We start from the raw sequence: 22,057 nt of genomic DNA, 5'->3' as shown, positions 1-22,057 counted from the left end.
TTGTTTGTTTGTTTCTTAGTTTGTTTGTTTGTTTCTTAGTTTGTTTGTTTGTTTCTTAGATTGGGTGCATTCAGGGGGAGTGATCGCTCCTTGATCAGTGAGCGGACTGTGACGTCAGCGCTCACTGGGCGATCACATCCCTCCCTGGATGGTGAATGCTCAGTGAGAGCTTTGGTGGGAAACTTAAAATGCAAAACATTCAATATGGCGCCCAGCGCTTGTGTTTACTTTCTTGTAGCGGCTGCGAAATATCCTTTAATTCCTGTGATAAGTTCATACCTTGTGACTCTGTCCCGAATATATATCACTCTTAATGTACGGACATTAAGGATTTATCGCTAACAGTTCTTTACGAGTCGCGTGAAATTTATTGGAAATGCCTTTAGTGTCAATCGTCCTAACATTTCGTTGGGTATCTGGTGGCTGACATTGAAGTCATGAAAAAAGAAGTCGTTGAACTAAAATGGACGTATTTCCCATGTTTAGAAAGAAATACTTTCACATTTGATAATTCCGTGAAATCCGCTTCGTCTTATAGTTTCTTGAATGAGATTTAATAAGTGATCAAGGAAGTCACCAGACGTTATTGTTATAACAATAAACTGTTTGTGAACATTGGGTGACCAATGATGAAGTTAAATATCTCAGCATTCCGGGACGTAGTGTTGCGGATATTTTGAGGAAGTGCTGGTCAGATTAAAAAATGCTGGTGTTATCGTACTAACCAAATCTGACATTACTTTTGAAGTGAGCTATGTGCTACATGAGCTTCTAATAGAGGAATGAAATTTGAATGTTCTTTGACTTTTGAATTGAAGTTTTTGAATTCTGCCCTTAACTGTATTAATTGTATTGGAATGTCTAAACCACAACTATATTAAATCAATTAAATATGACATGGCCTCTAGCCTTCAACACTTTTAGTTCTGTCATCTACATTATATATGCCACTCACTTTGTCAAAGGTAACATGAATGGTTTTACTCTTAATCATGGTATCACTATAATATGTTTCTCTACCAGAAGAGGTAGGTAGGAAGATAGGTACTAGTATTTATATAGGTAAAATATTTTCATCTTCCTACTGAATGCCTTTTTTGTTGAATCTAATGTACAATTGCATGAGTATTTTTCTTTCTGTCCAGTATTTATGTGCCATTGCCTCACAGTATTTGTGACAGTGTGTACACTCTTCTCATTATTTTTTATGACGGCAAATAAAAATATTATTATGAATGATATCGTAAAATACAATGAAGTTCGTAAAGGCAGTTTCACATGGACCACGTCATTTCACAGGTTAGCACTGAAAACATGTTTGGAATTAAGGCAGGGGATATTTTGCCGTATTACGTCTTCGAATTCTCGTGTGTGTAGTGAATTGATTGCATATAGACGATGAAGTAAAGAGTGAAGTGAGTTGTGAATGTAACATCTTCGACGAAATTATTTCATACGCATATAACGTAGGCTACGAATCAACCGTATACATTACGATCAATGGTATCTAACTATTGCGAAGGGGATATGTTTCATATTTGAACTAGTTGTACTTTAGGGATACATCGAACGCCTATTAATGTTCATTCGTTTCTTCGCTTCTAAGTTCTGGTTGATTTTATTACGTGTTGCATCTATTACCAATTCCCAATTCATTGTGAGGATTGTGAGCTTTTGTCAGTGTTTACATTTCACGCATTTCGTTGCGCTGTTGTTTGTTTTTGTTTGGTCATATTTTGGTTATGGCGAGTGATAGTGAAATTCGAAGTTTGTTAATGCTACAATAACTGGTTTGGCAATTTGTTTCAGCCTATTCATTTCATTGTCTTCGCAATGTTAATGTGAAATAACGCAATCTGATTTTAAGTCGTTAGTGATGAGTAGAAAGTGAGGTGTGAAGAATCCTTTCGAACTTTAAGGAGTGCAAAATCTTTTAGTGTGTGCAAAGCGATTGGAAAACCGATTATCATGTTTTATTAGTGTTACATAATAATGGTTTATATTTATTGTGAGCCAAGTTTTTCATTGAAACAGTTGATTCGGAATATACTGATTATAAGTATCAAAAAGACTGCTAGTGAAATGTGTGCGTTGTAGTGCTATATGTGATATGATGAGCAATAATTATGTTGAAGTAAGAGTAATTTTGCTTTGTTTTTTTATGTACAAAAACCTCTAGTAAACTATTTTCCCCATGTTTCCGCTCTTCTGCGCTGTCAGTATTTGAAAATTTTAAAGGTAGCGAGGCAGGTTGTTGTGTTTCCTTAACTATAAAATTTTGGGAGTTGCAAACATATGTTACTATAGTAACATATGTTTGCAACTCCCAAAAAATTATAATTGCTCGCACGTAGGTATTTGCAATGTATTGAATAAGTAACATTCATACATTTACCGTAACGTTATTGGCTTTACGATTCTTTTCTGCATTGTAAAATAATTTTCCTTTTCCAATCCAACATTGTGTATTTCTGCTTTTCGAGTATAAATGCATATAATACTGACGTTGCTAATTATGTTTATCCATACTCATCACGCATTAACCAATGAAAGTAAGCATCCGAAGTGCAAAAAGTATGCAATATATATCATCAATGAATACAGCGGCCGTTTGTATACAAGAATAACTGCATCTCAAACATTCAAATGCGTCGGTATTATGCATTAGGGTGCGGTCCGTTGAACGCTACCAATGCTTCGGAGCGCCACCAAGCGGTCCGTTATTCGCTACGGAGCGCTACAGGTTAGGCTGTGACGTCACGGCAAACGTCATACACCCGTTTCCCGCCTCGCTCCGGACCAGCTCCAGACGCTCTCCTGAAAACTTGGGTCAGCGGAGGAGCGAGTCAATTTTTGGCGGAAATTCGAAGGGAATGCACTGAGGCAATGGAGAGTTTACTCACGTTGCAGATGATGGACGCTGAATGTAGACGCCTTTCTCCTATATCAGTGACTACGAAGTAACGGAGTAGACGCACTTAGTAAATAGATGTAATTTTAATTGTGATTTAAATAAATATATAGCAAGAACTAAATATCCGCAAACATTCTCGTATCTCCCCCAAAATGAACTCAAATGTCTTTGGAAGCAGCCTTTACATACAAAAGGCAACAAAAATTATTAAAAGGGGCATGTAATATAAAGAAAGTATTGTAAGAACATATATCGACAAATTTACTCATACCATAAAATAAAATCTGAAGAAAAATAGGATATGCATGAAATAGATTAATGTTTTTTAATAGTCGTTAACCTTTATAAGTTAATATGTTTCAACTGGGAAAACGGTAGAGTACCTACTTTTTCCTTTACTAGGGTAATGAGTTTCATTGAGAAGGGTAGGCGAGGGTTGGTGTGAGAAATACGGTCCAAAGTTTCTTCCTTTACTTTGTGAAGCCTCGATATTGAAAAATAAAATTCATTTTAATGATATTCAAACATATTTATTAATATTCAATGATCATAGTCACCTCAATTCGCAATTATAACCACATCTTCGATTTCATAATCCCAGTTTGCCCACCCTCGTTCATTTCCGCCATCTTGACTTCGCTCCTGACCGGTCCGAAAAGAAATTCTCGTAGCGAACGTAGCGCCTATGGACCGGTGCTCCGGAGCACTTCCGTCTGTAGCGTCCGGTAGCGAAAGTAGCATTCATTGGACCGCACCCTTAGTCTCTCCTTTCTCAATGGTATAATATACTCTTTTGTGTGTAATAATGAAAAAATATATCTGCGATGGATTTAAATCGATTTATCCATTACCAAGAATAAATTTCGATACATCAATGTCATTTATTTGAAAGTTTTACTTTAATGATGAATGAATAGCCCTTATTACGAGGGAGAATCGTTTAATTTCCCGCTCGTTTTTTATTTGAAACAAAGCATTTTTATTGGTTCTTCACGGTATCGCCGGCTTCGGATTCAATATTTCTCGTACCTATCTGCTTTTCCTATCCGATACCGAGAATTAGAGTTTTTTCGTTAGCGGCCAGGAACTGATGTTTTCTCCGCCAAGTTACAGACTTCAGTCGGGAGAAAACTACGGTAGAAAACAGTTTCTCCGGAGAAAGGAGATTTCAAGTTACGGACTTAGGCCCCTGGACACAACATCGCATCGGCATCTTTCTATATTACAATATGGTATACATAAAAACTGACCTTCTTTGCATTGCAACAAACACATTTTGACAATGTCAGAATGGACTGCAAGTTACATCCAAGTACTATTTTTTCATTAGAAGTATACCCATACTCTGACTAGTATGAGGAATAACTCCAGGCACTCTCAGAATGATAAATCCAAGCTTTCACTGGAGGCATTATCACAAACAGGCACGGTCGGGCAAAGCCACAGACTTTTTTTCAATCTTGGTTGGAGAAGTTGCAATTGCTCGAGAACAACCACTTCTTTGCTCATGTTAGCTCCTATACTTCATTCAAGTTTTTACCTCCTGTTCTGTAGAAATGGAAGCCTCATTTGTGTTACATAGAATACGGCACTCTTGCATAAATGGATTCGAATTATGCATCTTCATCAGCCTCCTCGTTACCGTTTCCGGGGATGACATGCTTCATATGCACCTCCTCGGGCTCTTCATACTCCTTCAGGAGCTCAAGAGTTTTTCCCTTCATAATTACGGGGCGATCTGGAGAGACTGGGATGTCCTGATCCTGACATTCTAGTATCTTTATTCTCAAAGGGCCTCACACAATTTTCTAGTTCATGTAGTTTTCTGTCTCTTCCAACTGTAAGGCATTAGTGAAAAACATATTAAGGCATAAATCAATACCTAAATGATAATTATCGGAGAGAGTAAAATTGATGGCTACGTTTTGAACAGCTTATCAATCACAATAAATCTTTGGCGTATTCCCAATGGCAATTCATTTTCAAGGAAACCCCTTCATATTAGAGTTAATTGATATTGAGACTAATGCTTCAATATCATAAAGACTGCTTACAAAATGGATTCTACTGCGAGAACTCTGATATTTCAACTTAATCGGTCTGAATAGATTGTATTTTTACTATGCCCGCCAAAGCACAGATCATGCTAAATTGTAATTACACTGAGAACATAATATTTTATAACCTTAAATACTTATTGGATTGAAATTAGTGGTTCATTAATCGTATTAGTATATACGAAAGGGTTTACACACCAGCTCGGTTTACTATCGAATAGAAAAGGTGTTCCATTTACTTACACTTACACGGTCAGCGAGGCAGATATTGCTTAATGATGACAAAGACATCTTCTTAAATCTCTTCGTGCAGCTTAGAGCCACTTTTTCCGGGAATTCTGAATGCTGAAACTTAATCCGGCGTTGATTTAACTGTGGAAGAAACCGTATTCTTCCAATACCTTTTTGCCACCCTTCACTGCGAAACACGGATTATTTTTCTCTTCCATAGCGTACTTCAACGTAAATTTGCTTTTAAAACACGGTTTTACAGCACACGTAAACTCGCAAAGTCACAAAATACAGTAACTACGATTGTAAAAAAGTTTCAGTAGCTAAACTAGCGATGATTTTTGGTCACATCCCCTATGAAAAAATTGTATAAACCTGTTTCAAAATTTTATACAATTTATACAATTACCATGGCAATTGTATGAATTGTATAAAATTTTGAAACAGGTTTATACAATTTTTTCATAGGGGATGGTATACAAGATGGCCGCCGGTGGTGTTGGTGCAAGTTTCAAAATATGATTTTTATTCCATAATATTTAAATAATTCCGTAATATTTGAATAATTACGTAATATAATGGGAAAATATGTAACTAAGGTATTTTAAACGCCAAACATATAATTTCCGTCGTTACCAAAAGCTGTGCAATTACTTTCTAGTCCCTGTTGGCACATTTGAATGCCTATATTAAATTTTTGCAATTCACTGCGGTGGCATGGAAGAAGGTGGTTCACATATGAAAATAAACATATCAGAAGCAATTGAACTCTTATAAAGGCCGCAGCTTTTTCCCCCTTTATGAACTACTGCGTTACAACGAGCCATGGCGCTGGACTGAATGAGAGAAGAGTACATAAAGAAGGTTATGTCATCGGGCATTTTTAAGTGCTAAGATTCCACTGCAGCTCTAGGACGGAGCTGGACTGATTGAGAAGAAGTGTGTGAGGTACATAAAGAAAGTTATGTCCTCGGGCACAGTGATAAATTGCTACGATCTCAAAATACCTCTGGTACTACAATGTTATACTTCACCCTATGGAGTTGGTGCTCTCTTATCTCAGGTTGGAGATGATTACCTTGAGAATCCAAATCCTTTTGCCTCCAGGGTACTCATGGGAAGAAAAAGGAACTATGCATAAATTGATAGGGAGGCGCTATAAATTATATTTGAAGAAAAAAGTTTAAGCTGCATTTGGTGGGACGATGTTTTGAAATTGTTAATTTTAACAAACTTCTCCTTCGAATATTCCAGCAGGGAGAGAAATTTTTAGATGTATTCACTCAACGCATGCTGCATTGCGTGTTACTATTGAGAAATTACAATTACAAATTGACTCATCGCCCTGGAAGACAGCATGGCAATGCAAATATTTTCAGCCGGTTTCCCATTGAGTCAGCAGGTGATGCTGTGACCGCTGTACCTAAACCAGCTGGTATTCTTCTATTGTACCCGGCACTACTGTAGGATTTCCTCTCACAAGTGAGGCTATTGCCTTGGCAAATTACAGAGATCCTATTTTGGCTGAAGTTGGGGATGCTGTACTGCGAGAATAGAAGTCCGCACAGTTACAGAGAAGGATGGAGCTTAGGAGATTCTGCAATTGTCCTGGATAGTGATGACAGGTGGTACGACTTTCATGCCAGTGCTGCTTTCTAGGGTTCTCCAACGACTGGAGTTGGAGATGCCTCTTGTTCCGCTACAAGAGAAGCACCCCAAGAGCACTCTAACCAAACTTCTGCTATGTGGGACCCAGGCCAGGTGATGGCCCATGGCCCACATAGACAATTACAGGGCAATGTGAGGGTTTCCTCCACAATAAGGAAAGTGCCAAGTTACTTGGAGGAGTACGCATTCTAATAATGACTTACTGGTGGTTTAAGTCTGGAATTAGTGACACGTGTAAAATGGAGGAATCGGGTAAATGAATTGATTTGGTGTGATTTAGGTTTGTGAGATTGGATTTACTGTTAATTGCAAGCGATAAGTCACGTATATTTTACTTTATTTTTTCTTCTGAGTTACTGAGATGATGTTTAATTTACTGCTAAATACAAGTGATAATCATGCATATTATTTTTGAATATTTTTTGTTTCAGCATAACTGAAAGGAGGAGTTGCAATGTATGCTTCGCGGGATGTTTTTTGATGTTCATTTATGTATAGCAGCCGGTCCAGCAGGAGTAAGTGACAGTTCAGGACAGTTGCTAACGAACTTCCGGGCTAGAAGGATGCAGCCCTGGCTCGAGACCGTTATTTCTAGTGTATTTTTAAGTAAATAAATCCTGTGGCATCCAACGCAGAATGTGCTATTCCAACGCACAGACATAGCAGTTAACTTGTGGGATGTTTCAGTCACGCATGATAAAATTTATATTTTGTAACATTTTCATACATTCTTTACCCCCAATCGTAGGCAACCTCGTTGAAAGTTTCATTCAAATAAACAGTTCATTAAAGTCACACACTTAATACAACTAAGAGTCCATTACTGTTGAAGATGCCATTATTATCGAAAGCAAAAAGCGAGATCACTATTGAAGAAGCTTTTTAGGAAAAACAGAGGGACAGGATATTCACAGGATACACGTGTAAAGAGGCGACATACAAAAAAACCATGACAGCTGAAGTAAGCTGGTTTTATATACTCTGCATTGGACACATTAGAGACAACAACTTTGAAGGTTCATGGCTTCTTTAAAAAATGTGAGAAATTTTTTACAACAAGAGGGACTATGTTAAAAATAATGAGATAACTGCTAATTTTACCCCATGTTAGACGCGAGGCAGTGGCTATGATACCACATTTTGTGATATTTTATGCTAGAACTCATTCGTGGAGCACTACCAACAGGAATAGCTTTATAATTATTAATAACAGGACAATGAAACAAGTGTAAACGTTCAAAAAGATATAATGGCCGGAAACAAAGTATACTAAGTAGATTCTTCTACTACAAAATTTGAATTCAAGAAATCAAAAATAATTAAACAAAATATATAATTATTGACAGGATATTTTCTTTAATTGTGATATAAGTCACGCAGATGTTCGATAAGAGAGAGTTAAAGTGCAAAATAGAGTCATTGGAATTCCTTTATGAATTAAAAATTAATATTTACCTAGCACTCGAGGAATATGCTATGATACAAACCTTTAGGTGATATGATTCAGTCAAATTCTCAGCAATGGCCGTGATGCCAATGCCCAAGTCCTTGTCGGCCATATAGATGGCATTCTGAAACCGATCGTCCAAATACAGGTTATCCTTGAACACAGCAACACCAAAACGATCGGCCGGACCCTGTGGAAACAAGGATAGAGGAAACTATAAGGCCTAAATTTCGAAAGACATCAAGGGGGAAAAAAGCACATCCCATTTAAACCTGAATGAGAGAGGGGCACCCGTGACTCATCCTTGCAAATGAAACTACTTGAAGAAACGAGAAAGTACTAATGAAAGATATGCCATACACTGTTCAAGGTACTTTTCACCAGGAAGGTAAAATATAAAATACTATGCTATTTAGGTCATTCACCTCAACCGCGGTTGAAAAGTAATTAGTATGCAAATTGAGCATTTTGAAATACAGGAATATAATGCCTTGGAATTCTCACCAGTTTCCTATATTTCAACAAAGTACATTTGCATATGCGGTAATCCCAAGAGTCCAATCACCGCAGTTGAGGATCTATTGGGAGGGCTATAGACCGCCCCATAGAGGGGGCTATAGCCCCCCTCCATTGGGTCGAAACAAACACTAGATAAAATCGAATCGAACATCCAGAGAGGGGCCATGGGGCAATAGACCCCAATCTTGGGTATCCAATTTAGCCCCCTGTGGTCCGTATCCTAGATCCGCCACTAAATCACCATCAATCCCACAAGCTGGCCGATTTTCAAATGCTAATACATATATCATCTTATTTCCATGTCCCTTGTTCAGATGGAATGATAAAAGGAAGTGAAATGCAAATATATGCAAAAGAGATGAACAGTAAAAGCAACAGTTTAAACTTAGAGAGTCCTGCTATGCATATGAAGATAGAATAGTTAATTCTACCCCATTCCATGGTCATGTAAAAAGTGGGAAAAATTGCCATTCTTAGACCATATATCTTACACAATTGGAAAAGTTTCCTTAACAATGATACTAAGTTAACCTTTTTAATCCAGTAACCTCCATATGTTATATTTATAAAGCATTCTCTGTAAATACGCTTGAGATAAGGTAGTACTTAACAAATTCTTTTCAACTCATAAAAAGGAGGCTTATTAACTGACTCGACTGCCTATCGATTTTGCCTAATTCTGTTCACGGAGCAATGCCAAAGATTATAGGTTAACTTCTGCCACCAAATTCGGTGCAGGGCTAGTTCAGGCAATAATAGTTGAAATCATGACTTAACATGAAATAATAAACAACCCCATTCCACAGCCAACCCAGTATAGAAGAATATTGCTCAACTTTGGCAATTGATTGGCACAGTGACTGTGTATGACAGGGGTCTGGTACCAGCTTAGTAGGGGTTAAATATTCATCTCTGGTTTGGAGATCATACACCATAAATTTGCCATCATTGCCACGAATTTTAAGCACTACCAAACAAAAAAACACACTTACATCATTGGAAATAACTTTTCTGAACATTTTGCCATCTAAGTCAGAAGAACCGATGTAGCCCTTAAGATTATCGACCCAGTAAATGCGCTCTGCAATATGATCAATTGTTATGCCATTTGGCCACTCCAATAGCGGCTCAGTGAATAACTTGCGAACATCACTGCCGTCCAAGTTGGCTCTGCTCACGCCAGCGTCACCCGGAGTCCAGTCCGTCCAGAAAAAATAGCTGGAGAAGAAAGACTTCACATGAGAGAGGGAAAGGTGGAGAGTCTAAGGATAATGGGGATGAAGGTACATAACATAAATGTCTTCCTCCCTGCAGTAATGTATGCACCAACAGTCATGTAAAATCACATCCGAAAATATACCAAAATGCTGTTATTGGATGAAGTTAATCGAGTGCTCCTTCTACTATATTGTGAGAGGAAATGCCTATATCATATAAACTGAGCAAAATTCTGAAATTTACGTTGAGTTACATGCTAAATGTTGAGATGATAGGGTGGTTTCCTTCATCAAAGACAACGAAAGGCATTGATTATTCATTACCCACCATTAGTGTATTTATAATATACAAATTATTTGGTTTTAGAAATCCCAGTTTAAGCAAATATTAATGGTCAATTTTAACCTCGTCTGAAAAAGGCTAGATTGGCGCCCATGCGATGCCACTCCACGTGACGTCACAATGACCTAGATTCTAAGCGAGTAGATAGGAGTTTTACATCGTCTGAGATTACCAATGCATGCATGAGGAACAGAGCTCAGGGAAACATTTCTTACTATTTATTTTCCATCAATTTATCATTTTGGTTTTACCATAAACCCTCTATATTACGAAGTTCATAGGATCGCGAAATTCGCAAATTCGCAATAACAAACTTCGTAACAGCGATTTCTTTCAGGAATCATTGCAAAAAAACATAGCTTGACAAAATTCCTACTCTCTTCAATCTCCTGTACTGAAACGCGCACTGCGGAATAGCTTCAGAGTATAATAAACGATATATTAAATTATGCACAACTATTGTAATTCTTCGACATACGAACAATATGCGCTCGAGGAGCTTGTGTGTAAGCTGATAAACCTACGCTAAGCATTGAAAAGTGTACCAATCCTGCAGAATGAAACTCTGCATTACAATGTTGCGTTTACTCACGATTGTGACGAACCGATCTAGCTGTACGTGTGATGCGGATGGAGACGAATAAAATTCGCTGTCGGCGGAAAGCTGGAAAGGGCGAAACGCTGAACAGTTACTGACTTCACAATGGATTTAATTGACACAGCGTTCAGATTGTGCCCAATGTACGAGTTCCAACTGCATTGCGTACCCAGGGACTTCTTAACTAAGGTCACTTTATAACCCGGACGGGAACAGAAATTTGTAATTTCGTTACAACGTTTCTATTCCTATTGATTGGGTTAGCCTTTTTGTCAGGACCAACGATTTGCTTCGTAAAAAGGAGAACTTCGTGATAACGTTGTTCGTACTAACGAGAGTATACTGTACCACAACCACCATATATGCATGAGATACTGAAGTACATTTTTCAGCATCAGAACATATTCGTTCATAATAAAAGATGATGTGATTATAAAATGAGGAGGAAAAATCTGTACAACATACCTATTCACTAATTCAAAGCTACTAAAAGACCTCCCATTCCCATGGGAGTGAAATTTCACAACTGCATGATAGGTAAATAAAGTGTCATAAAAAGTGAATTGATTACAGACTTTGAAGAATATGCTAATTGAAAAGTCTTATTATTTGATGAATATTTAAAAGACAATTTCAGAATTTAATTACTGCACATTTATATAATTTTGATGGTGGTATATTATTAAATGTTTAAAATACATTAGAAGATCAATAATCCAGAATGCTTCGGACCAGACGCATTCCCGATAAAAAATATGTCCAGTGAATATATTAGCAAGTACCTAAAGATGTAGGCAACACTGCAATGCGGAAAATATTTTTTTCGAAACGTCCGCTGCCATCAGTGGAAATGATGCATTGTTGAATAATGGGTCAAGTAATGAGAAAACCCCATTCAAATTCATAAATTTTATGACTGAAAAAGATTCAAAACATTTTAAAAAGTTCTTTAACTGTAAATCACGAAGAGAATCAACTAATCTTCAACGAATCTTGAATAAGTCATGAAAATAATCTTGATGAGATCACCTGTGAATGGAAGGATTATGGCACAACATTTTTGCAATCCAACTACAACATCAACATTTATCCCCTCCATATTTTTCAATAAGTACCTGTAAAAAAATTCCATGTCATTTTCAAAACTACTTGCATAAAATTATCAGGAATTATCAAGCCCACTAATCGAGTGAATTCCCACATCGAAAATCTTACGATAAATAATAACAGAGTATGAATTTCAACTCTTAAATTCCATATTAATGGTCGCATCTAAGCTTATAATTGCGGTGAAAGCGAGTATTTTGGAAAAACTTATTGGCATTCATTTCATAAACAATCTTCAAATAGTCCACGTGACTCAAAGAGAGAAGGGCCCTTCGTGCTGCGGGCTTCGTGGCGGGGGTCGCCCGTCCAACGAATGACCCGAGAACGTAATGCACGCAGGCTTTTCACTCCTTTCATAGAACTGAATTTCACAATCCACGGTTTTACAACCTTGGGCCATAAGGAAGGTTTAAACATTTTAAGAAAGCGTACTTTTGAAAAGGGATGACATATCTGGTAAAAAAAACTGCTAGGCTCCCGCGCTTGCAGCAATTCACTCTTTCACTTTTTCATTCGGGGATTTTCGAAAAAATACCTTCTGATCGGGAAAAGAAAACTTTCTCTTGTGAAAACGATATTTGAAGGAACGTGTTTGAAACAAAATGTTGAATCTCACCGCTGCAAAATGAATGAATGTAGATCAAATATGTTGGTAGAATTCCTCTTTATGACGGTCGGAGCTCAATGAATGATAAAATAGGTATTCATACTTAAGAAAGGAAAATAAACAAATATTCCAACTTCCAAGTTCTTTCATAAAACTGCACGCAACGTCGAATAGATTTCGAGTAATTTGGACGTGCGTGGTGCACATTATAAATTTCGACCCATTTCTATTCCTCTCCAAATTATGTCCGGAAAGTTCGAGAAATGGACATCATACCTGCATGAATACCGTGCAAGACAAGCTTTTGTGTGATAAGTGAGAAAACAAATTATGAGACAGCAATTAAATCACTGTGATAGCCGTTTTTTTGACCATGCAACTTTTAAAAAAATAGAAATTTTGAAAAACTCAGGAAAACCTTCCGTTGTTTCGATCACTACGCTAGGTATTTAGATTTCCGGATCATCGATCATCTACTGCAATTGCACTTTTACTTCCGTAACGACAAGGACAATTTATTTAGCAGTTGATGATACTATGAAATGTAAATATTATGTGTGAAAAATTATAATAATTATTTAACCAAGATGCTCTGCTGTTTTGACCAAATTAGTCATACCAACTCAAGAAGAGTAACAAATCTAACAGCGACACCAAAGCAACACCAGCTTGAACAAAACTTCACTGAGACCATTCACCCATTTGAATCAGTCGAGGAGACAGAGAGGAAACAAAAGAGCACAACTTATTGGGCACAGGATTGTAGTTACCCTTCCATGGGATGGACAGCAATGCCTCGAGGATTACTGAGGACGGTGGAATTAAGGATTGTCCTGCGCAATCTGCCGAGCGTATTTGTATCAGTTCGGATCACCTCAATCGTGGCTCTCCTTCCATCCACAAAGAAGAGCAGGTTGCTCACCCAGTCTAGAGCCATGCCTGTAACGGCTTCCAGATCTTTTTCCACTAATGTCTCAGGCAATTCCTTCCCATCTGAAATGCACTGCCTCTGAAAATTGAGATGCGAAGTTAAAAAAAAAGAAAAACAGCATCAACATGTCCTGAAATATTCAGATGCTATGAATACGTACTCCAATAACATCATCATCCATATCCGCCCAATATACACAATTGTTTCTCAGGTCAAATTCAACGGCTACCACATTTTTAAGGTTTTCAACAGGGAGGACCTGAAGTTTGCGGTCCTCGAGTCCAATACGTACAATTTTCTCACCTTGTGCAGCAAGAATAAATTCCTTTTTCTCCCTGAAAAAATGCAAAGAATGGTTACAAAATGAAAATCCAAGCTAAAAATAAGTTTACACCATACAGGCATTTTCGATTACTTGAATGGGCATGGAAGAAGATCTGGCTGGAAACGTGTTTCATAACCTCCTTCACAACTATCCCCAGGAATTTTGACATAGCCCTTTGTCCTGTTGTACATTTGCCCCGGATGGCAGGATGTTGGAACAGCGTATGGATCAAAGCCCAGGGACTTGATCCTAATGCACTGGTGAAACTCAAGATCACGCTCGAATCCATCGTCACTGAAAGATAAAATTCCTACTTTACAGGAATGGGTCATAAAAAAATACAGATATAGCTTACAAAAAACTGTAAATCAATCCATACTAAATTATTTGAATAAATTTTCACTCTAAAATTTTGGAAACTATGCTGTTAGAAAGATGATGCTCAGAAAGTAGGGGAAAGATGCTACGATAATTTGGATTACTAGAGCAGAACCATAGTATATTATCAAAAAAAATTTACGAACCCACACTAAAAAATTTTGAACCGTGCTGAAAGTCATTAGATAACTTATTCAAGCCTTTGCCCTTGTGTTGGGTGGTAACACTTTACACGACCACCGCTGGAAAACAATCACCCTAGATTCTCAGCAAATGAAGGAAAAATCCAGGAAGGACATAAAGGCTATCAGCTACCAAGGGACTTTTTCCTGAGATTATGATTGATTGTATTTAATCGTCAGTTCATTGAATTTTTACAATATTTTATACTCTCACATGTACTGACAAAGGTTAAAGGATTTCTATCGGGTATATTTCAACAAAAATTTGGGTTGATATTCTGAAAGTGTTATTTTTTTGAGGTTTAAAGAAGGTTTAATTTTTACCTCAGTAACCCAGGGTGACAAAGAAAAATGTTACCCGCACACACAGTGGACAATATTGATGACAACACGTGATAATCTTTTGAAAGTGGTTCGGACGGCTTTTTCACTGCAAAACTCGTTAAAAAAAACTTCTATAAAAATACAAAAAGATGTGGCCACATTTTTTGGATCTCTTAAAAAATTATAACCATACGCAATATCTCACACAAAGTTAGGGAGTATTAAAGTAAAATCCAAACGTCCCTCCAGAATATTTGCGAAACGTTCGCCACTTAATTTTTTTCCGGGACGATTGATGCAATAACTATAACAAAGTTTACATTTCCTACAGGAAAACCAGTGTTTCATGTTCTTGAAAATTTAATAGGACTTCGGTCAACTAAATGATGTGTTAATCTTTAGAAAATCGAAATTATAGGTAACATTTAGCAATTTTTTAATGTTTATCTCGACAACCTAGGGTGACGAAAAAACTGTTTCCTTCATACGGTGGAGAGCATTATAGGCGTAAAGAATAATTTTTCCTGTAGTCGATGTTATAAAATTCCGTCCACAACAGCACAAAGTATGGAAAAAATACAATTTCTTCCGCTAAATGTCAAATCGGACGGCTTTTTAGCAATGACGTACGAAAAAAAACATTACAAAATTATAAGAAAACGAAGATAAACGTATTATGTAACAACAACCAAACATTTCACATGTATACCGTTGGAGTAGTTGAGAAAAATTCAGAATCCCATTCTGAAAGAGTAAAACATTTCTGCCATTGTAACGTCATAATATTGGCAGGTGAATCAAAACTTCGGTTTTCGAAATCTGCCTCCACATCAGTTTTGATCCCCAACCTTTCCAAAATTTCATCCCTCCAGCTCTTCTGGAAGTGTTCGAGAATTTATATACGTGAGTGAGTCACACGTCTGGTTTTATATTTGACGGAGGATTCAGATGATAATACACCTCAGCCTGAGCTTACCACTGGAAATCTTCGGCATCACATTCACAATTTTCAGTTTTGACAGGAGGGTAAAAATATCCACCATTGAAACAGTCGGAATGAGATATCCACCGCACGAAGACTTCTTTCTTTCCGAGGAGGCAAGACATCTTGGGCCCGTTTTCACTGCTCGGAGACCAGTACTTGTAGCGATTCTTGGTGCATGGGTAACCTAGGCCAAAAACATTCCTCATGTAATCAATCCAAACAATTCTGTATATTGCATCATACATAAAATCAATCACCAGCCACCGACTGCAAATGCCTTATCAATGGTAAAGGGTTTAACTCTAAACGACAGGTAACATGATGTCCAACACTAGTACCATCTCTTCATTGGCAGACACTTCAAAGCTCTCACTGCCTTTCGACAATTATTGCCTTGGCTATCAATTCTTCGTGCTACCATGCAGTTGAATTCCAATGCATTGGAACAACTGGAGTTTTGCCTGTTCAAAATTGGTATTCACAAGTGGATGATTTTTTCGCAGAATTCTCTCCAGGTTAGCTGTTCTCAGTAGGACCAAAGGAGACCAAGAGAAATCGATCACGAGGGACTGCCTGCGATTCATATCTACTATATCCGGAATAATATCGAAGATTCTGGGTAAACATCAAATTGAGACAATACCTTAGCCACCGCGATAGCTAAAGACCCATCTAACCGGAGTCAAGGACAATCTTGTACTGAATACCCCAGGAGTATACCAAATCCCCTGCGTGCTTCGTGAGGTGTATATTGGAGAGACTGGCCGGTCTATTAGGGCCCGGATCAAGGAACACAAGGCATGCGTTAGACTGGCCAAACCCCAAAAGTCAGCCGTCGCGGAACATAGCCTCAGCCGGGACAATCGGATAGTTTTTGACGACGCAAAACTTGTTTACAGATCTAGCGGATACTGGGACCGGCTGACAAAAGAGGCTATTGAGATAAGGTTTTCAGTGAAAAACTTCAACCTCGACACAGAATACGCAATCAGTGAAGCATGAAAGTCACTGCTAAACATCATTTAGAAGTCACGGGAAAAGAAACGATGAGATAGACGGTGGCCAATCAGAAATGACTCTACGCACGGCCAGAAGATATGTTAATGCAGAGAAATCCTTACCCAGCAAACCCCGTTCTGAGGACGAAGGCAGAGGTAGCCATTGAAACATCGGCTCCTATAGAACAGCTAACCCGGTGGGAATACTGCTAATCATTCATCCAAATCGTTCGCCAGGAAAGCACGAAGCCGTATATGGTATTCACATCTTTTCTGCAGCTAAAGTAGGAATAAAATTCTAACTGTAACGTATGGAGCATTGGGGAATCGTTAAATTAAATAAGAGCGAACTGCGTTATGTAAGAGGAAAACGTTATCTGACTTCGAGACCAAGGCGGTTCCCCAGACCACCTTGTACTTACATCCCGGGTCATGATGCCCGAAGAAGTGGCACGAATGATAATAATGAGATTATTAGTTATTTTTCATACGCTATATCTCCCCTCAAAATCTGAACAATTTCTGGATCTCCACACTAATAACTGACACATGAAAAACACACTTGGATGACACGACATAAAAAAATAACAGGTTAGTCACGTTGCACTCATATGATGTGGATCGAATCGATAAGAAGAGCAATGACTCTGAAAAATCAATAAGGGACGCATGCCTCGCTAACACATGCTATTGTGGCCGTGAGGGCAGCTGACTCTTGATAACAATACTACTGTCAAGGGCAATCAGCAGATCAATGTGCCTGTTCCAAATTAACCCTGATTTGACTATAACAGAGAACATAATGCTAATCAATGGTTCCAGAACAACACACTTGATCCACTTGTTTTCAGAATGATAATCCCTCACTAACACAGATTGATTTGGATAGAGAATGCTACCCTTTTTACCACAAAAATACTCCTTTGTTATCCTGTTTTAGTGGAACAGTTCTGGCTACATTGGGTCTCAGGAGATCAAGTCTAGGCCTAAGTGGTCTGCTAAACATCAATTATTCAGGTGTCTCATTTGTGGTGGAAAGAACAAAGTTTCTTTCATCAAAAACCATTCTATTTAAGGCTACTTTGATATCAACATTTTTCTGGAAAGCTAGTCTAATTTTACTGAATTCTCAGCGTGTCCGTTGGACTGAGGATCATGAACAGGTAAAAATGTATGTCTAATACCATTTTGTTGCATAAGGTCTTAAATTCCAATGATATGAATGGAGGTCCTTCATCACTGTGAACTGCGACTGGTAGCCCAAATCTAGAAAATAGCTCTCTCTGCTTCTCAACAGTTAACTTCCCAGTCAGCACAGGCCGGAGATATTAAACACTATAAGAGAAAAAATACTAAACGAGAACCTGCCCATTTTTTGTACTTTTAGAGTCTATACTGATAAGAACAGTTTTCTATGAGTAAAAAAATAGAATTCGTTACTAAACGGAGTCACAGGCAACAAAAATAATTTTCATCAATATAATATTCTCTTCCCAAAAAAGGCTGGAAAACACTTCTCAGAAAACAGCTAAAAGCAAAGGAAAATAAAATATAATTAACAATTTGTGTGTGATATTTAAAGAGAATTATACATTAATTAATAAAATAAATTCTCATTCAGAATGTTCTTTTGTATGATTATCAACACTGATGATTCCAATCACCCATTTCTCAGTGTTTTCTGCGCATTTCACAATTTTATTCCGTAAATGTGATATGCAGGTGGTAGGTAATCAAATAATCATCATCGCCGCATCATTTAGGACAAGAAAAATAAAGATACAATAGAAGATCGTAAAATCTGGCATTTTAAACTACTGAATATCTGATTAAATAATTATGCATGCAGGGGCGGATTCAGGATTTTTTTATCTGGGGTGGCCCTTTCCCTTGGGCTACAACCTTGTCGCGGTGGAAAAACTTGCGCGTTCCTATGACCCCTAGAGCTGCACTGGCGGGATTAATTCCAAATTATTCCCGGTAGGGCCACCCATGCCAGATAGGTCGAAGGGTAGGAGCCAGACGAAAGGTAGTCCACGTGATGGTGTCACGTAAAAAACACTGTTGGAATGGAAGTGGGAAAGCCTACCAACTATCTCTTCCCTGAACACATGGAGTACAACCAAATGAGCCTCGGAATCTCATCGCCCGGGACCCGTCCGCAAAGGGCGGGTGTCGGGCACGGCAGCGAGGTCGGCAAGGTCCTCGGGGTCGCCAACATGCGAAATCCTTGCAGAGACTTATCATCATCACCATCAGCAGCAGCAATGAAGAAAGAAGAAAAGAAGACCAAGAAGATGGAGAAGAAGAAGTCGGCTGTAAATGTAGGGACGTGGAATGTGAGGACTATGATGAGGGCGGGGAAATTGGAAAATATCAAAAGGGAAATGGATAAAAGGAGGATAGACGTCTTAGGATTATGCGAGGTGAGGTGGAGGGACGGGGGGGACTATTGGAGTGATGGGTATAGAGTTATATATAGTGGAGGGGAAGAAAGCCAGCGGGGGGTAGCTTTAGTACTAAACGGGAAGATGGGTAAGCGTGTGGTAGATATAGACCATGTAAGCGATAGGATTCTGGTGGTAGAAATTGAGGCGCGGCCCACCAACCTTGTGGTGGTCCAAGTTTACATGCCCACTAGCATTCATAGGGAGGAAGAAGTAGATGAGGTGTATGAACAGCTCGAGAAAATAATCAGAGACACACCGGGTAAGAAAAATCTGGTAGTAATGGGGGACTGGAACACCTCAGTCGGGGAAGGCAGGGATGGAAACGAAATAGGAGATTTTGGTCTAGGAAAACGGAACGACAGGGGAGAGAAAGCAACAGAATTTTGTAGGAGGAACAAATTATTCATCACAAACACATGGTTCAATCATCATAAAGGGCGAAGGTACACGTGGAAAATTCCAGGGGATGTGGGGAGATATCAAATAGACTACATTATGGTAAGATAGAGGTTTAGGAATAGTGTGAAAAACTCGCGCAGCTTCCCTTTAGCGGATGCGGATTCGGACCACAATCTAGTGCTCATGAAATGCAACGTAAAATTCAAAAGACTTATAAGAGTTAGGAAGACGAAGAAATGGAACGTAGAAGCCCTGAAAGGGAGTATGAGGAGTGAATATCAGGAACTAGTGGACATTAGTATGCGGGATATTGAAAGCACCAAGACCGTTGAGGAAAGATGGGATAATATTAAAACGGGAATAGTCAAAGCGGCGGAGAAGTCAATTGGCCACGTGGACAGTGGAAGGATAAAGAAGCCGTGGATAACGGAGGCAATGGTAAAAGAAATGGAGGAGAGAAGGAAGTGGAAGAACTTGGACACAGAACAGGGCAAAAGAATGTATAGGGAATTGAATAATCGATTACGACGTGAAACTAAGAGGGCAAGGGAGGCTTGGTGGAAAACACAATGTGAGGAAATGGAAAAGTTCCAGAAGGAGGAGATGTAGGCGCGTTGTACGCCAAAGTTAAGTCACTATCGGGCGGCAAAAGAGGACAAGCCATGTCTAAAATTAAGGCTAAGGATGGGAGGATGCTAACCGAGCGAGCAGAGGTACAGGGTAGATGGAAGGAATACATGGAGGACCTGTATGACAGAACGAACAGACCAGAGAGATTGACTCTAGAGGAGGAAAGTGCAGTGGAGGAGGATAATCTTGGACCGGAGATATTAGATTCGGAAATAGAGAGAGCACTTCGTGATATGAAAAGTATATAAGCTGTAGGTGTGGATAATATTCTGTGTGAGCTTCTGAAAAATCTAGGGAAGGGTAGTAAGAAAAGGTTTTTGAACTAGTGCGCAGGATCTATGAGGAGTGATGTTTGCCGGATGATTTCGTGAAGACGGTTTTAATTCTGCTTACAATAAAGAAGAATACTGTGGAATGCAGAGATTATAGAACTATCAGCCTAATATCACATGTGGCGAAAGTGGTCCTGAGGATATTGAACAGACAAATGGAGGCGAGGGCAAACAAGTAATTGGGCGAAGATCAATTTGGTTTCAGAAAAGGGAAGTCAACTCGTGATGCAATAGCAATAACAAGGTCCCTCGTGGAGAGGAACCTAGAATATGACCAGGACGTATATGCGTGTTTCGTGGATTTTGAGAAAGCGTTTGATAGGGTGAACTGGGTAAAGACAATGGATATTCTCAAGAGAATAGGTGTAGATTGGAGGGATAGACGATTAATTCGTAATCTGTATATGGCCCAGACTGCGCAAGTGAGGGTAGTGGACGTAGAATCAGGGTGGGCAAGCATTGGCCGCGGTGTGAGGCAAGGCTGTCCTCTATCGCCGCTGCTCTTTAACGTGTACGCTGAAGAGAAGGTAAGGGAAGCGTGGGATGATTTAGAAGCTGGGATAAAAGTGGGAGGAATGATGTTCAAATCAGTGAGATTCGCGGATGACCAAGCGTTGATCAGCCAGTCAGCGAGGGGGCTTCAGGCTCTAGTGGATGCGTTATACGAACGTTGCGAGGAGTATGGGATGAGGATTAATCACAATAAAACTAAGGTTATGCGGTTTTGTAAAGCATCACGAGCGAGGAATGTGAGAATCAAGATAAATGTGGGTGGTGAAAAACTTGAGCAGATTGAGCAATTCAACTATTTAGGCAATACGTTATAGGAAAACGGATACAGTAGTAAGGACATCAGGAAGAGAATAGCATTAGCGAAGGAGGCGTTCATGAACAGGGAGGAGCTTCTGAGAGGATCGTTGTGTAAGAGTTTAAAGAAAAGGCTGGTAAAGAGTTTGATTTGGAGTGTAGCTCTCTACGGTGCGGAAACGTGGACACTGAGGAAAGAAGACGAGAGAAGATTGCAGGCATTCGAGATGTGGGTATGGAGAAAATGGAGAGGGTGAAATGGACGGAGAGGAAAAAGAACGACGAAGTGCTGTATATGGTTGGCGAGGAGAGGCAGCTTTAAGATGAGATATGCAGGAGACAGAAGGTATGGATGGAGTTAGAGCTTAGTGGTGAGGGGATGCTGAAAATGGTGTTCGAGGGTAGAATGTTAGGTAAACGAGGGAGGGGAAGGAAAAGAATAGGATTTTTAGATAGATTGAAAGAGAGAAGGCCTTACAGTGAATTAAAGAAGGCAGTGCTGGAAGGAAAGGGAGGCTCCCAGATCGCTTCTCGAATACTCCATGGAAACCTACCTTAATCGGTAGAATACTAATAATAATAATCTGAGGTGACAGGGCACTAGAGTC

The 22,057-nt window shown here is 39.0% G+C and overlaps 1 protein-coding gene across 2 annotated transcripts in view; it reads right to left on the bottom strand.

Annotated features, from left to right (window-relative positions):
• The window catches only part of LOC124154466 (sortilin-related receptor-like), an 81,967-nt gene that overhangs the window by 43,430 nt on the left and 16,480 nt on the right, over nucleotides 1-22,057 (bottom strand). For both annotated transcript variants that reach the window (XM_046528216.1, XM_046528215.1), the window contains exons 9-14: nucleotides 15,825-16,017; nucleotides 14,055-14,258; nucleotides 13,800-13,974; nucleotides 13,479-13,717; nucleotides 9,829-10,054; nucleotides 8,358-8,507 (exon numbers count right to left, since the gene is read on the bottom strand). In XM_046528216.1, coding sequence (XP_046384172.1) covers nucleotides 8,358-8,507; nucleotides 9,829-10,054; nucleotides 13,479-13,717; nucleotides 13,800-13,974; nucleotides 14,055-14,258; nucleotides 15,825-16,017 — 1,187 coding nt within the window. The remainder of the gene's footprint in view (nucleotides 1-8,357; nucleotides 8,508-9,828; nucleotides 10,055-13,478; nucleotides 13,718-13,799; nucleotides 13,975-14,054; nucleotides 14,259-15,824; nucleotides 16,018-22,057) is intronic.

Source organism: Ischnura elegans, chromosome 2 (genome assembly GCF_921293095.1).
Source record: "Ischnura elegans chromosome 2, ioIscEleg1.1, whole genome shotgun sequence".
NCBI lineage: Eukaryota > Metazoa > Arthropoda > Insecta > Odonata > Coenagrionidae > Ischnura > Ischnura elegans.
The sequence above is the reverse complement of the archived record's forward strand: the minus strand, read 5'-3'. Positions and strand labels throughout refer to the sequence as shown.